At 36.8% G+C, this 17,228-nt stretch overlaps 2 protein-coding genes across 6 annotated transcripts in view; one reads left to right on the forward strand and one right to left on the reverse strand.

Annotated features, from left to right (window-relative positions):
• LOC120616379 (60S ribosomal protein L32-like) overlaps positions 1 to 15,806 on the forward strand; it is a 21,296-nt gene extending 5,490 nt beyond the window's left edge. The window contains exon 2 of the mRNA XM_039879750.1: positions 15,682 to 15,806. Within this exon, the coding sequence (XP_039735684.1) occupies positions 15,682 to 15,806 (125 nt within the window). The remainder of the gene's footprint in view (positions 1 to 15,681) is intronic.
• The window catches only part of MID2 (midline 2), a 91,426-nt gene that overhangs the window by 48,636 nt on the left and 25,562 nt on the right, over positions 1 to 17,228 (reverse strand). The gene's annotated exons all lie outside the window — the stretch shown is intronic.

A 17,228-nucleotide genomic window follows, 5' to 3' on the forward strand; every position in this document is an offset into this window, starting at 1 on the left:
GTATTTTAAAGCAAATCCAAGACATTAAATTATTTCAGCCCTAAATTCTTCAGTTTGCATCTCATTATAAAAGGATATTTTATTGCATAATCACAATAATTAAACTAATTCCTTAATATCATTCATCTAATGCTTGTTTCATATTTAAATTTTTCCAATTATATAAAAATGTAGTTTTACAGTTGGCTTGTAGAAATCAGATTATACTTTATAAAGAGGAGTTTAATACTGATTTTTCAAAGGCCATGTATAATTCTAATTAAAAATTAAATGCTGCTGTTCCATAATGAAAAAAAAAATAGAAGACTCCATCAATACCATGTACCCCTTCTACTATAAAAATTCTACCTTCAGAAATGTATATCCTTAATGAAAATTCAGCTTTCATTCATTCATAAAGGACTGGATTTTGGTGTCCCAGAAAACTAGTTTTGAAGGAGTTACTGGAGAGAAGAAACAGTCATCACTGGGTAGAATAAAGACAGTGAGAAAGTTGGGGAATGCAGGGGACAGGTGCAGCAGGAATTGTGGAGGGAACTACTTAAGAACCAACATGGGGATATTTAATTGCTTAATCAAAACTGCTTCTGATTTCTTTGACCTCTTTCTCTACTGAAGCAATCCAAGCTACAAAGGCTCAACAGTTTTATTTGGAACAGGAGTAGTAGGTGTACTGGATGACATCTGTCAGTTTTATCGACGCTAACCCTAATCCAGTGGGAATTCCTGCTCTCAACTGCCAAGCATCCAAGAATTGTTTCTCTTAGAGAGAAAACCAAAAAAGCTAGGTGTAGGTGACTGAATTCAGTAGCATTCAACAACAGTGTGGTAGAGGAAAATATAGGAAAGCCTCATCTTTTCCCTTGTACATTTCTGGTAGGAGTATGAATTGCCTTGATGAATAGAGATTGCTGACCATAAGTATTAGTAAATTTTCAAATGCCCCTTTGCTGTTCACTTCTAGGAAACAAATATTCTTAAAAAATAAAAGGAAAAATGTTAAGAAAAAAATATATAGTCTGAAACCAACACATGAAGTAAGTTTCACACTAAAAAAAAAAAAAGCAAGTACATAGAGGATTTGAAAAATATATATCAATAAAACAATGTAATAGTTACATATAGAACAGTTTACCCAATAAAAAATACAGTTCACCCTTGAACAACATGGGTTTGAACTACGTAGGTACACTTACACACAGATTTTATTCAATAAATACTGTAAATGTATTTTCTCTTCCTTGTACTTTTTAAATAACATTTTATTTTCTCTAATTTATTGTAAGAATACAGTATATAATATATATATAACATACAAAATATGCATTAATCAACAGTTTATGTTATCAATAAGGCTTCCAGTCAACAGTGGGCTATTAGTAGTTAAGTTTTGGGCAAGTCAAGAGTTATACATGGATTGTGAACTGCACAGGGATCAGCACCTCTAACCCCTGTGTTGTTCAAGAGTCAGCTGTATACATTCTTCTCTTCTATTCATGGAACACTGACAATTGATCATGTACTAAGCCAGAAAGAACAACATAATACTGATACAATAAAAAAAGTAGAGATTTTAGTCTACCTTCTCTCATCATAATCCTGTAAAACAAGAAGAAAATTTAAAAAAAAAAAACCAAAAAACATGAACTTGGAAATTAAGAAACATACTCCTAAACTATTTTGGAATCAAAGAAAAAATCAAAACTGAAATTCTTAATTTTATAGAAAATATTGAAAAGACACAGACTTAATAACGAAATCTATAGGATACACTTAAAGCTCTACTTAGGAAAATGTTTAAAGATCGACAGTAATCTTCAACTTAAGAAACTGGAGAAGGACAATAAAATAAAGGAATTGGAAGAAGGATTTCATTTTTAAAAAGCTGAAATTAATAACATCAAAATGAAACAATCATACGAATGATAATTAAAATCAAAAGCAGGTTCTTTGAAAATCCTGATTAAGGAAAAAGAGAGAAAGCAAAACAAAAAACACAATGTCAGCAATGGAAAAGAAGACACACTCATAGATACAGACGATAGTGTGCTAGTAAACATTTAACGATTGGCTCTTTCCCCCCAAAAAGCCACTATTTTTAATGCTTACTGATTTCCATGGTGTAAAAACTCCCACCATGGTGGATTTTAAGCTACCAATGTGTAGTCACTAAACCCAAAGATTGGAAGACATACACACAAATGGTGAGTCAGCTCCAGCACACCACTGGGTAGATATGAAAGTAATTATAAGGGAATATTATGTGCAACCTACATCACACAGTCGAAAATCTGCTAAATACTACCTAATTTTATACCAAATAAAGTAACAAAACTTCAAGATACTGATAACTTTAGGCCAGACTGAAAAGGTGATTAAATATGTGCCTATCTCAGAGGTAGTTGAGAGGGTTAAATGAGATGTTACATGCAAAGCACTTAGCACAATACCTGGTACTTATTATGTGTTAATAAATGTTAGCTATTGATGATAATGATGATAATGTTAGCCTTCTCTGAACTCCTTCTCCTTTGAACTCATAACAGCACTTATAGTTAGTATCACAAAATTTAGCACTCGATTATTTTATTTTGTACTATTGCTTCATACTATTAATTCTGCTTCTCCAACTAGACTGTAATGTTCTTAAAGATAAGGATAATGACTTACATACCTGCGTCAGTCCCCTGTAGCACTCATCACAATGCTAGGCACACAATAGAGTTTAATAAATAACTTTAGATAAAAGTTCACAAAGGGAAAAAAGTAACAAGGATTTTACTGACTCTCTATAATAGTGATGATTTTTTAAAGACCATAAATAATAAACACCTAAACCCTGGGAACACCAAGCTTTCATTTCCCAAGTTAATAATGTATCACTGGGTTAGCTAGCTGTATAGTGAGTTAGCAATAAGCTTGGGGCTTGGCAGTACACACTGGAGGTCAGTATTTCTGTCAAAAACAGAATATTGACAGCAAACCATCTGAAAGCATGACGATGTTTAATTCTACTCCTCAGCATGCCAACAATATGCAATTTGGCTATTCATCTCTGAGATCATATTTTCTTCTAAATTCTTAAATATAAATGTTCTCTCAGTGCTACAATATAACATAAATTCCATTTCATTTGAAATCCAATGAAATCCTGAAATGGTTTGGATTTCTCAGCTGATTACTGGGTAGCAATCAGAATCCCAGAATAGCCTGAGGAGGCTAGAAGATTCAGAGCTCTTCAGATGCTAGAACACCCCACAAATTGGGCAAGAATTTTGTTGTATGTGCACTATATAGTAAACTGGCATCTTGTGATTGTTTTCCCTTTACTTTTCACAGACTTTCTTACCATCTACCATTGTGATCCTTTCCTGCCTTTCATCCTCTTCTCTAATCCTCCTCATGCCTTGTGCCTGTCACTATACCTGAGGTATTTCTAAGAAGACGTATATGTGTACTCATACCCCTACTGTTCTGTGTCCGTGAGCAATTACCCACATAGATTGGAAGTGGAGGAGATAAAGGTTCTATGTGACACGAACTCCCACTGGTACAATATAATTTTTTAACCAAAGTTTTATTGGTTTAGAAATGATTCCAAGGCCAATGATTGTCTTGCACCTTTGATGCTACTAAGGAGAAGCTGAAACAAGCCTGGGATATAGACAAGTGGGGAAAACCTGCTCTGAATACAAACAATGTTTCCCATCAGAGGAAAGAAAAGGCAACTTCCTCAAGTTTTGTGCTGTAGAAAGCTTATCAGCACAAAGAAAGGCATGCCCAAATACAGCTCTAGATATACACTATGCCATTCCTACGTGGACATACACTCACATAAAACACCAAGACTTGTTATACATACATACATCTTTCCTTACCCAGACCATAGGCACAGTAATCAGCAACTTGCAAATCACAGCGCATAAAGCCATTAATTGATTAATCTTGTTAGCTTTGCCCTTCACCTTGAATGAAGCACAGTGAATGAGAGCATGGACTCCAGAGCCTAACAAGTTGTGAACTGTCACTCTGCTACATACTCCCTGTATGATTTTATATAGATTAATTACCTGCTTGATGCCTCAGTTTACCCATCTGCAAAATGAAAATAATAATAGTATGAAGCTCATAGGGTTATTGTGAGGATTAAATGAGCTACTCTTAGTAGTAACAAGAATTTCAAGCAAATGGCAGTCAGAGAAAAGCGGGAGTAGCGTACTAATATCGGATGACATAGACTTCAAAATAAAAAAGGTAAAGAAAGATACTGAAGGACACTTCATAATAATAAAGGGAATTATGCACCAAGAAGACATAACACTTATTAATATCTATGCTCCCCATCAGGGAGCTCCGAAATATGTAAAACAATTACTAACAGAATTATAGGGAGAAACAGACCAAAACACTATCATACTAGGGGACCTAAATACCCCACTGTTGAATATGGACAGATAATCCAAACAGAAAATCAATGAGGAAATAACATCCTTAAATGACAAATTAGACCAACTGGATATAATTGCCATTTACAGAACCTTTCGTCCCAAAACGGCTGCTTAAACTTTCTTCTCTAGTGCACATGGTACATTCTCAAGGATTGACCAGATACTGGGACACAGAGATAGCCTCAACAAATATAGGAGAGTTGAAATCATACCAACCATATGCCCTGATCATAATGCTTTGAAGCTGGAGATCAACTGTAAAAAGAAAGCAGGAAGAACTACAAATACATGGATATTAAAGAACATGCTACTGAAGAATAATTGGGTCAGAGAAGAAATAAAAAAAGAGATCAAGAGATACATAGAAATGAATGATAATGATAGTACAATATATCAAAACTTCTGGGACATGGCAAAAGCAGTAACGAGAGGAAAGATCACATCATTAGAGGCCTATCTCATAAACAAGAACAAGCCCAAATAAACAACTTAATGCTTCATCTTAAAAAACTAGAAAAGGAAGAACAAATGAAGACTAAAGTCAGCAGAAGGAAAGAAATAATCAAAATTAGAGCAGAAGTAAATAAAGTTGAAAAAAAAAAAAGTAGAAACAAAGAAAAAATAAATGCAACAAAGAGCTGGTTCTTTGAGAAGGTTAATAAAATTGACAACCCCCTGGCTAGACCCACTAAAGAATAAAGAGAAAGAACACAAATAAACAAAATCAGGGATGAAAGAGGAGGAATTATGACAGACACTGCAGAAATACAAAGGATCATACAAGAATACTATGAAAAAGTATATAACACCAAATTGAATAACCTAGAAGAAATGGACCAGTATTTAGAAAGATACGACCTTCCTTGACTGAATCAAGAAGAACTAGAAAATCAAAATAGACTGATCAGTAGTAAGGAAATTGAAACAATCATCAAAACCTACCAAAAAGTAAAATTCCAGGACCAGATGGCTTCACCAGTGAATTCTACCAAACATTCAAAGATTTAATACCTATTCTCCTCAAACTCTTCCAAAAAAATCAAAAAGAAGATAATACTTCCTAACTCATTTTATGAGGTTGATATTATTATCCTGATACCATAACCTGGTAAAGATAACACACAAAAAAAGAATACTACAGACTGATATCTCTCATGATCACAGATGCAAAAATCTTAAATAAGATACTAGCAAACTGAATACAGTAACAGATTAAAAAGATCATACAGCACGATCAAGTGGGCTTCATCCCAGGGGCACAGGGATGGTTCAACATACGCAAGTCAATTAATGTGATACACCACATAACAAATTAAAAAATAAGAATCATATGATCATATCAATAGATGCAGAAAAAGCCTTCAACAAGATACAGCATCCATTTATAATGAAAACACTTAACAAAATCAGTATAGAAGGAAAGTACCTTAACATAATAAAGTCCATATCAGACAAACCCTCAGCCAACATTACACTTAATGGTGAAAAACTAAAAACATTCCCTCTAAGATCAGGAACAAGACAAGGCTGTCCATTATTGCCACTGTTAGTCAATATAACATTGGAAGTCCTAGCGACTGCAATCAGGCAAGAGAAAGATATAAAAGGCATCCAAATAGGAAATGAAAAAGTCAAACTGTCACTATTTGCAAATGATATGATTCTCTATATAGAAATCCCTAAAGACTCAACAAGAACACTACCAGAAACAGTAAGTAAATACAGTAAAGTTTCTGGATACAAAGTCAATGTTAGAAAATGTGTAGCATTTCTATACTCTAATAATGAAGTGTCAGAAAAAGAAGTGGAAAAAATAATTCCTTTTGCAATTGCAACAACAACAACAACAAAAATACCTAGGAATAAATCTAACGAAACATGTGAAGGACCTATGTAATGAAAAATATAAGACCTTATTAAAAGAAATAGAAGAACATAAAAAGAAATGGAAAGTCATTCCTTGTTCTTGGATTGGAAGAATCAACATAGTTAAAATGACCTTATTACCTAAAGCATTATACAAATTTAATGCAATTCCCATCAAAATCCCATCGGCATTTTTTAAAGAAATTAAACAAAAAAATCATCAGATTTGTATGGAAGCACAAAGGACCCCGAATCATCAAAGCCATCCTGAGGAAAAACAAACAAACAAACACGAGCCTGGACGCATCACTCAGCCCGACTTCAAACCATACTACGAAGCAACAATAATCAAAACGGCATGGTACTGGCAGAAATACAGACACACAGACCAGCGATATAGAATCAAGAGTCCGGAAATAAACCCATGTTTATATGAGCAAATAATTGTCGACAAAAAAAGCCAAAAATGTACAGTGGAGAAAGGAAAGCCTCTTCAATAAATGGTGCTGGGAAAACTGGAAAGCCGCCTGCAAAAGAATGAAACTAGACTGTTGTCTATCACCACACACCAAAATTAACTCAAAATGGATTAAGGACCTGAATATAAGACCTGAAACAATAAAATGCATAGAAGAAAACATAGGAACTAAACTCAAAGACCTTGGACTTAAAGAGGATTTTATGAATTTGACCTTTAAGGCAAGGGAAGTAAAAGCAATAATAAATGAATGGGACTACATCAAACTGAAAAGCTTCTGCTCAGCAAAAGAAACTGTCGACAAGGTAAAGAGAAAACCATCCAGGTGTGAAAATATAAGGGCCTAATATCCAAAATATACAAAGAACGCATACAACTCAATTTTAACAAAAACAAACGATCCCATCAAAAAATAGGCGGACAACATGAACAGACACTTCTCCCAAGAAGACATACAAATGACATACAAATGACCAACAAACATATGAAAGGATGCTCAACATCTCTAGCTATTAAGGAAATGCAAATCAAAGCCACAATGAGATACCATCTGACACCTTTTAAAATAGCTATAATCAACAGGACAAGTAATAACTAATAATGGAGAGGATGTGGAGAAATAGGAACACTCATACACTCCTGGTGGGACTGAAAATTGGTACAGCCACTATGGAAAACAGTATGGAGGTTCCTCAAAAAACTAAAAATTGATCTATCATATGATCCAGCAATCCCTCTACTGGGTATTTACCCCAAAGACTTGAAAACTCATATCTGAAAAGATATTTGCACACCAATGTTCATAGCAGCATTATTCACAGTGGCCAGGACATGGAAGCAACTGAAGTTTCCTACTATAGATGATTGGATAAAGAAGCTGTGGTACAGATATGCAATGGAATATTACTCAGCCACAAGAAGAGATGAAATACTGCCATTTGCGACAACATAGATGGACCTTGAGATAATCATGTTAAGCTAAATAAGCCAGACAGGAAAAGTTGAAAATCACATGATATCAGTTATATATGGGATATAAACCTAAAAGCAACAAATGAGTGGGATAAACAAACAGAGACTCATGGACATGGACAATAGACTCGTGTTTACCAAGAAGGGGGAGGGAGGAGGAGGGTTAGATGGGTGAAAGGGGGTCAAATATGTGGTGACAGACAGAAATCTAACTATGGGAAGTGAACACACAGTGTAAATATATAAATGTGTTACTGTCAAAATGTATAGATGAAACTTCCTGGATTTCATTAACCAATGTCATCATAAAAATTGTAAAAAATAAATAAGTAACTAAATAAAATAAGAAAGATTATAAAATTTCAAAAGGACATAATTGTGACTCTATAAAAAAAAAGAAAACCTTGTGTTGCATCAAGATATTTTGAACTTACAACAAAGTCATGCACAGCCCTAGAATGAGGACTCAGTAAGGCAGTCTCAGGAAGGAAGTGCAGGTCCCATAGTAAACTGTATGTCTGGAGTCAGTTTTGATAACTGGAGATGCCCATTCTATTTTCACCCCTCATTTGGTTCTCATCTGGGGGCACAAAAACAATCTAAGCAAGTAAGTACATTAATAGTGGACACTACTGCTCCCTTCTGCCAACTTGAGCAGTAGTCCTCCCTCTGCTCCCTAACCCTATACCCCCAAGAAGGGTTGTTAGGACAGATAGCTGCCCTGGGCTATCAAAGATAGGTACATAAGAGGCTTACCATAGAGTCAGGAATACAAAAGCCCCAAACAGACCTATCTATTCGTCTAGAGCTGTTCAATGAAGAGAGAAAAACAGTGTGCATCCTAAGGCGGCTCCTTTCTATTGGAACACAAATGACTCACCGAGCAGTCCAGTAGGATGCACAATGGATTTTAGAGTCGGAGAGATGCTGGACTGAAACCCAGCTTACTTTATGTGTGACCTTGAGTAAGCCCTCTAATTTTTCTCACTCTCTTGTTTATAAAATGGGAAAATCACCAGACATACCATGAGGTTGTCATAAACACTGAGATTAGAATCAAGAATGCCTCTAGAACAATGCCCAGCACATAGGATTCAAAGATGATTCTCTCCCACTTCCAGTCCCTGTTTACTATGTTACTCACACAGCTGACTCCTCTAGACAGGCAGAGACAGAATGGCATTTCAAATGGCTGTGTGCATGTCTATTATAGTGGTGGTTGTTTTAGCTTAAGGTTTTTTTTTATCTTTGGGGATTTTTTTGTTTTTTGTTTTTTGTTGTTGTTTCTTTCTTCTTCTTCTTTTTTTTTTTACTTGGGTTGTCAGCAAGAGAAATTGGAGGTAGGGGTGGAACTGGAAACATTTGAAGGTACAGAGTAAGCTTGACAGGGCTTTAGCTTGAATTAGAATTCCACCAACTTTCCAAGAGTACATTGGAAATGGGGAATTTGGGCAAGTTGTGTAAAGAGTGGAGCAGGCAGGATGGTCCAAAATTAGGCAAGTGTTCTGGTTGTTGAGTAACCTGGAATTTGAACACTGAAAAACAAGAACTGGATGAGGAAGGCAGCTGATGGGAAATGGGGCTATAAAATGAACTACATTGCACCAAAGAAAGTACAAAAGCAAAGCAAGAGTGCATGCTTGTATACCTTGTGCATACCTTGACCTTACAAAAGGAAGTGTAAGAGGATGATTAGGGGTACAGGCTCTGGAGTTAAAGTGCCTAGATTCAAATTCCCACTCTGTTACCTAGTGGCATGACCTTGGCAAATCACTTCAATCTCTTTGTATCTCAATATCTTTATCTGTAAAGCAGGAATAATAACCGTATTTACTTCATGGAGGTGTTGTGAGGACCAAATGAGTTAACCCATATAAAGTGCTTACCTGGAACATAGAAAATCTTCATTAAGTGTTACTTAGTCTTTACGAAAGTAATATATAAAATGTCGAGTATTTCCACAAATGAATAATTTACTTCTGATATTTAATTTTTTAAAATGCACACTGTCCCTCAGTTAATCTCATAAAAGACTCCACAGTCTTCCCATTTATTTTTGTAAGGTCAGTTTGTTGTATTCCGAGTGACAAACAATTGGATTTATCTCCCCTAGGACTTCTCATTCTGTGGCTTTAAGTGCTACTTAGATGTTGATGACTCTCGTCTTTTTTTTTTTTTTTTTTTAAGGTTATTTGATTTTAACGTAAAAGATACATTTTTTCCAGCATTCAGGTAAAACTTTCTCTCATGATTATGGACAAATATTCTAGTTGAAGGAAGTCGAGGAGAAAAAATGTACACTGAAGAACGCAGAATGCATTTTACTAAATTGTAAAGCCTAAACTGAAATACATAATTTCATCGTGCCAAATTTCCTACTCATTACCTAGTATATTGTGGTCACTTAGAACAAATGAAAATCGGGATTTTATATCATATCTGTCCCCCATAGTTGCTTGATTTCTATTCTTGGCTGCTACTATTATTTTATTCTATTTGTGATCTGATTACCTTTAGGACAAAATTTTGCAAATGGGATCGCACCAGTTTTTTTATTGGTTTAAAGTTCCCAAGGTACTCATCTCAGACTTTCATGTAATGATTAAACAAAATCAGAGGAAAGAAGTTCAGGGAACCTTTAGTTTTCTTGTCATCCATAGATTCTGTACTTAAGATGGCAAAATGCAAAGATGGTCTGTCTACTTTAAAAAACTTTGTCCTAAGGTATTTAGCCACAAAGGACCTCATAGCTAATACTGCTTATCTGAATGATATGGGGTAAATGCTCTCAGTAGCCAAGGAGAGCTTTTCCATGCTTGGCAAAGCCCTGTGTGTGGTATATGCAGATTCTGGCAGCATGATCCTATGGGACATAAATAATACTGATCCAGAGCAACTTCATAGCTTTTTGTAGTTTTCATTTTTAGGCCTTCAATGTTGTAAACAAGGCAATCATGCCCTTGCCCTTGATCAATCCAATTCTTCAACATGGGATATTGAGCAAGACTGACTAGAGAGAGCATGGGGTCTGGAAGCTAGCATGGCCATGGTCAGGCTAGAATCACCCCTCCTCCTCCTACTTCTAAGTTACTAAGCAACATGCAGCTTGCTTTTACATCCCATGTGTGCAAACATTAGCCTGATGTTTGAGTGTCAGCTCAAAGATATCAAGCCTCTTACTTATCTCCTATGACAAAACTTTCCCTGCTTGTGAAGTTATGAAAAATTAGAACCATGTTGAGGAAAACATGCCATTTAGGCCTACAAATACTACTTCATTTAGGATTGTGAAGCCATTCCTTGCCAAACAGCATCCAGGACTGTCTAAGCCAGTTATGTCCCCATTCTGGTCTCCTTAGAGTTCACATCTGTCAGCCACCTGACTTGTCTACCTTCTTTAAAGATGCCCAGTCATAACTATACCATTCTCTTCCAGTCATCCAAAATAAACTATAGGCAACAACAAGATAAATAGGATGTGCTTCTCCTTGCTCAGTGCATTGACTTAAGGCATAGGCACATTTCCCCCTCTTTGAACAGAGATGGTATAATCCCCTGTCCTAGTACCCCTGGGCAGGGTGACCCTGGATGATGACTTCTAAGTCTTCATCCCTTTCCTAGACCTCTCTTCTAATCTCTAGGTTCAGCCAGCCAACTGCCTACTAGGCTTTTCCTGATTATCTGATCCACAGCACAACAAATCTTGCATGTCTAAAAAGAACTTTATTTCTTAACCTATTGATTCTATCTATACTAATACCTCTGCTCTCTATCTCAGCGGAGGGAACAATTCATTTTTCTTCCTTCATTATATAGCTAAAATGCATTTTCTCCATTAACTTTTCCCTGATTACATTTACTTCATTCTAATCACTCCTTTATTTTATCATATCTTCAGTGTTTGGAGAAGACTCTTCCAATAAACATATTTGTGCCAAAAGTTTGAGGACCACTGCAGTCAAAAACATTTAAGAATCATCTGCTGAAATAATCTATTAGCAGTGATTTTTTAAAATTAATTTCTCTTAAAACACCTATTTTTATGCTTGGAGAAGCAGTCAGACATAGATTCTTGCCCTTTCCAAACCAATTTCCTTTTCAGGGAGCAATAGGAGCAGAAAGGGGAGAACGCGAAGCCACAGACAGTTTGAACTCTAAGAGGAAGACTTAAAAAGGCTGTTGAAGCTAAGACCTGGTGGTAAGACAGAAAGCTGAAATTGCCCAAGCACCAAAAAAACCTTTCCTTCTCTGTCAACACATCTCCTTTCCTTCTTCTCTCTCTTAATGCTAAAGAATAGTGTCACCCAGTGCCTTACAAAGCTCGAGAAGAGACAGAAAAAAATTATCTGGCCATAGAGCTTCTGGAATGAACTAACCCATTGTACTGTAAAAGTTCTAGTGGGAGAGAAAACAGGTGGCACACAAAATATCTGGGAAAGTGCTTTAATATGCTCAGTGCCCTGAAAGTTAACAACAAGTCTAAATAAGTAAAAATGGAAGGGCTACACTACATTCGTTTGTACTCCCAGTATTGCAGACTGCTTTATAAATACTCCTTTTTCTCACTAGACACTGTGTTTTCCCTAGCAAGACTAAAAGTTCCTGGAGGCCATCGATAGCACTTTTTTTTGTAGTCCACACATTGCTTACCACACCGAGTACACAGTGTTTGCTCAAGAAATGTTGACTGACTGATTATGAAGTATTTAACTATTTTTCTTCCCCTCAATATTTTCAGGAATGCTAATTATTCACAAAACTGTGCAGTCTTGAAAGCCAAGAGGAAATCGTCATCTGTTGGTATACATTTTGCTTTGGCTATGCATTAAACAGAGATTTCCTTTTGAAATGTAAATAAAGGATGCCCGATGAGACAGGATAAAGAACTATATATAGAGAGCAAGTAGCCAGAGTAGCAGGTCTAAGCATGCCCTTCCTTAACCAGATTAATGAAGTCTTGGGTCTGCCTCAGCCTCCCTCCCATGCTCTCCAGGCCCAAGAGAAAAATTTCCAGGTGCCTATACAATGAATTCTGAAAGCTGGGCAGCACCTATAACAAGCTACATTACCAAAGAATTCAGCTAACAAATCTGTAATGATCCTAATCTCTGTTTCTGTAATAATAGGAAGACTGTAGCTTTGTTTACTTTCTGAGGAGAATAGAGAACAGGGAGAAAGAACCAGGAGAGGAGGAGGTATTTATGGCCCCTTTATGAAAAGTCAATCTGTGACAAAACATTTGCAGACAATAAAGAAGGAGAACAGGTTTGGCAGGAAAATAGCTTATTCCAGTTTTCTCAGAAGTGCCTTAGCTGGTATCCTCTACCTCCACCCAATGTGAAATGTCTGGCTTACACTATGACTATAGTCATTCCTCATAGACAAATCTGAATTAGATAAACTGAAAAACTTCCAGATCACCCTTCAGTGTCTGGCTCTCATGACAGTATGGTATTATTTCTTTCATTGTATATATTATTTATAAGCATTTATGAAGTCTCAAGTTCCTTCTTTAACTGCATGTCTTATGCCTGGGCTTGTCCTGAAGCCTCCTGGACACACAGGCTCTTGCCGAATGAGTATAATAAGTACCCTGGATTCACCCTGTTATTATGGGGAAGTTTAGGGAACATCCCTAACCTTTCAGAAGGGATGACATCATAGAGGACAGTGATGGTCTTCCATAAGCCATCCTGTAGTGCCACTGTCAAAGACAAAATCTTAAACTGAATAGACTATGGAGTCAACTCCCAAAATATACTCTTACCCTTGACATGTAATGTAGTATTTCATCATTCTTTCTTAATTGTTAACATTTTTCCAGCTTTATTGAAATATAATAGACAATTAGTTGTTTTTACATTATACAATTTAATGAGTTTTTTCAAATTATAGTTGACTTACAATAATATAACAGTTTCAGTAGTATATCATAGTGATCAGAGAACCACATAACTCATAAAGCAATCAACCCACTAAATATAGTACCTCTCTTCCCCCTTACATGTTTATTATATTATTAACCATCTTCCCCATGCTACACTCTACATCTCCATGTCTATTCTGTACCTCTTAATCCCTTTGCCTTTTTTTCATCCCCTAACCCTCCCCGCATCTAGTAGCCCTCTAAATATTCTCTGTATCTATGAGCTTATTTCCACTTTTGTTGTTGTTGTTCATTTTGTTCTTTAGATTCCACATGTACATGAAATCATGCGATATTTGTCTTTCTCTGTCCGACCCATTTCATTCAGCGCAATATCCTCTAGGTGCATCAAGGCAATATTTTTTTTTCCATCCGCTTCCTTTTAGTTTGTGTGTGTCTTTTAATCTGATATGAGTCTCTTGTAGGCAGCATATGTACGAGTTTTGTTTTCTTATTCATTCGGCCACTCTATATTTTGGTTGGAGCACTTAATTCTTTTCTATTTGAGGTGCTTGTTGATAGGAATATAGTTACTACCATTCTTTATTCATGGTAGTAATACATGTTTTTTTTTCTTCTTAAAGAAGTCCCTCCAACACTTCCTGTAATACTGGCTTAGTGTGATAAATTCCCTTAGCTTATTTTTGTCTGGGAAGCTCTTTATCTGTCCTTCGACTCTAAATGATAGCTTTGCTGGATAAAGTATTCTTGGTTGTAGATCCTGGGTTTTCATCACATGGAATATTTTGTGCCAACCTCTTCTGTCCTGCATAGTTTCTTTTGAGAAATCAGCTGCCAGTCTTATGGGTGCTTTCTCTTACTGCTTTTAAGATTCTTTCTTTGTATGTAAGTTTGGCATTTTAATTATGATGTGTCTTGGTGTAAGCTTCTTTGGGTTCATCATTTTTGGGACCCTCTGAGCTTCTTGGGGATGTGTGTCTATTTGCTTCACTAGGTTAGGGAAGTTTTCCCTCATTATTTCTTCTAATAGCTCTTCGACGTCTTGTTTTTTGTTTGTTTTTATTTGTTTTTTTCTGGTACCCCTAGGACATGGGTATTTTTACATTTAATAGTGGCCCATAGGCTCCTTAAATTATTATTATACTCTTGGCTACTTTTTTCTTGCCATTCTGATTGAGTGTCCTTGGCTTCCCCATCCTCTATATCAGTGGTTTGATTCTCTTCTTTATGCACTCTGCTTTTTCCATCCAATATACTTTTTTATCTCAGATAATGTGTTCTTCATTTCTGACTGGTTTCCTTTTATAATTTCCATTTCTATTTTTTATGTTTTTTTTAATCTCTTTGTTAAAGTTCTCACTGAATTCATCTGTACTTCCCATAAGTTCATTGACCATCCTTATAACCAGTGTTTTGAACTCTACATCGGTTAGATTGCTTGACTCCATTATTCCTGGATCTCTGTTCTGTTCTTTCATATGGTTTCTGCTTCTTTGTCTTCCCGTTTTGGCTGCCTTTCTGTGTCTGTTTCTATGTATTAAGCTTTGCTTATTATTGTGGCTTTATGAAGTAAGTGTCCAGTGGCACAGTCCTGAGAGGGGTTCAGCTACAGGCCAAACTTAGCCCAAGCCTCTGTCCCTCTGGGGCCACCTGTTAAGATTCAGCAAGCAATCCACAGATGCTGTGCTTATAGTTGCCTCAAGAGGCCTCACCAGAAACCGTGGTCAGCTGCCACCAGTGTGAGTCTAGGTGCTGCTCAGCAAGGGGCACCTGACTCGCTGAGAATATATTTAGATATGGCTTAGGTGGGGCTGCAAGTTGGGAGGGGCGGAGTTTTAGGGAATCCTCTGGGAGGAATGACCTCTTTTATCCAGTTTGATGATGTCTCAGCTATAGCATGCTGAGCCCGCACACTGGGAGTGGGGAGGGCTCAACAGAGGAACAATGGATACTGCCAGCACTTCTGCCCAGAGAAAGCATCACCTCCAACCTTCGTTAAAAAAACTCAGTGTCCCCCTGTAAGTCCCTAGTGCACCTCAAGCCGCCAACCTGGCGCTGGTGCTCAGAGCGAACAAGTCCATCACCACCAAAGTCCGGTCATGAAGACGGCCCCTTTAAGAGGAACAACCGCAGCTGCTGGCTGTTGCTGTCATAGCCTCTGTCCTATTCAGCCACTCGGACTGGGCAGCCTCTTGTCCCCGTCCAATCCTTCCTCCTCCCATTGCAGAGTGATTTATTTCTCTCCCTACTTGTAGGGCCTGTTCATCTAGATCCCAGGCAATTTTTCTTGCTATTTGCTCCTTGTTTCTGTCACAACTTTGATTTGGTTGCCAGAGGGATGAATAGAGCCTCTATCATCTATGCCATATTTTTTCTCTCTCTCCTAATTGTTAACATTTTTATTCCATTGTCTATATTTCCTGCATGTATGTATTCACATCAGGGTGGATTTGGATAGCATGTATCCACTCCAGAGGTAAATATTATGCCTATGTCATTTTCTTCGTACCTGGTACAATGCCATGCATAGCTTTTAGTGAAAGATGACCTTTTGTGTGCCACAGCAGACAGTGGCCTACAGGATGGATTTAACAAGCATTCTTAAGAGAGCCTTTTAAATACCTCCTTTGCTGGTTCATGGTGGGGCTGCTCTTCTTTCCTACTTTGCTTATATTTAGCAGCACCTATGTCATCTCCTGAAGGCTAAGCAGGAATACGAACTTCAGAAAGCCACTGTTAAAACACTGCTTGTTATCTAAGGCAAGAATGAGTCCTTCTCTATTAACATAATGATGCTTTGTTTTATGAGACTAATTTCTTGCCATTTGAAAAGAGTAGGGCCGTGAATATAAAGGGTTGATTTGGTGCAATGGTCTGGGAAAGGTTGGGACAGGGATATGTTTGGGTGAGGATGGCCAGAGTGATAAGTTTCCCAGGTGAAGGATAAGATGTTAGAGAGGTCCTGAAGTGAACAAGTAATGAAAACAAACTGCTTACTTTGGGAATTTCACTAAAACTTGCTCTGTACTGAATAGGTTTTCTTTTTATGAGAATGAGGAAGGTGATGATCATAATTTCTAACCATGTTTTATTCACTATTAGCTGTTATCCCACCCTCAATCATGAAAATTCTAAACCAAAGGATTCCTTATCTTGTCTCCTGCTTACAATACTTCCTTGTCTCTCCACCAGTGTGGGTTTCTTACACTGTAATCTAACAGCATAATCAGAAGCTTTGATAAAGTGGAACAAGAGGGATTCTGATTAGCTTAAAACCACTCTAAAATGCCTTCTGAGTTTCTCCACTCTTGGAAAGGATAAGACTGAAGAAGAAAAGAGAATAAAAAAAGTAACTATTCACAGAATTATGACCCGTGAAATCTGGGAGAGATATCAAAGGTCATGTAGTCAGTTCAACCACTCATTTTATAGGTAAGGACGCTGAAGCTGAAGACTAAATGCCTTATTCAAGTTTATACTACCAAATATTGGCAGACATAAATCTAGAACCTGGTTTTCCAACTTACATTCCAGTATTCTTTCTTTCCATTCCCTACATTTATTCCTAAATTCCCTA

The sequence above is a fragment of the Pteropus medius genome, unplaced genomic scaffold, assembly GCF_902729225.1.
Source record: "Pteropus medius unplaced genomic scaffold, Ma_sr-lr_union100, whole genome shotgun sequence".
Lineage (NCBI taxonomy): Eukaryota > Metazoa > Chordata > Mammalia > Chiroptera > Pteropodidae > Pteropus > Pteropus medius.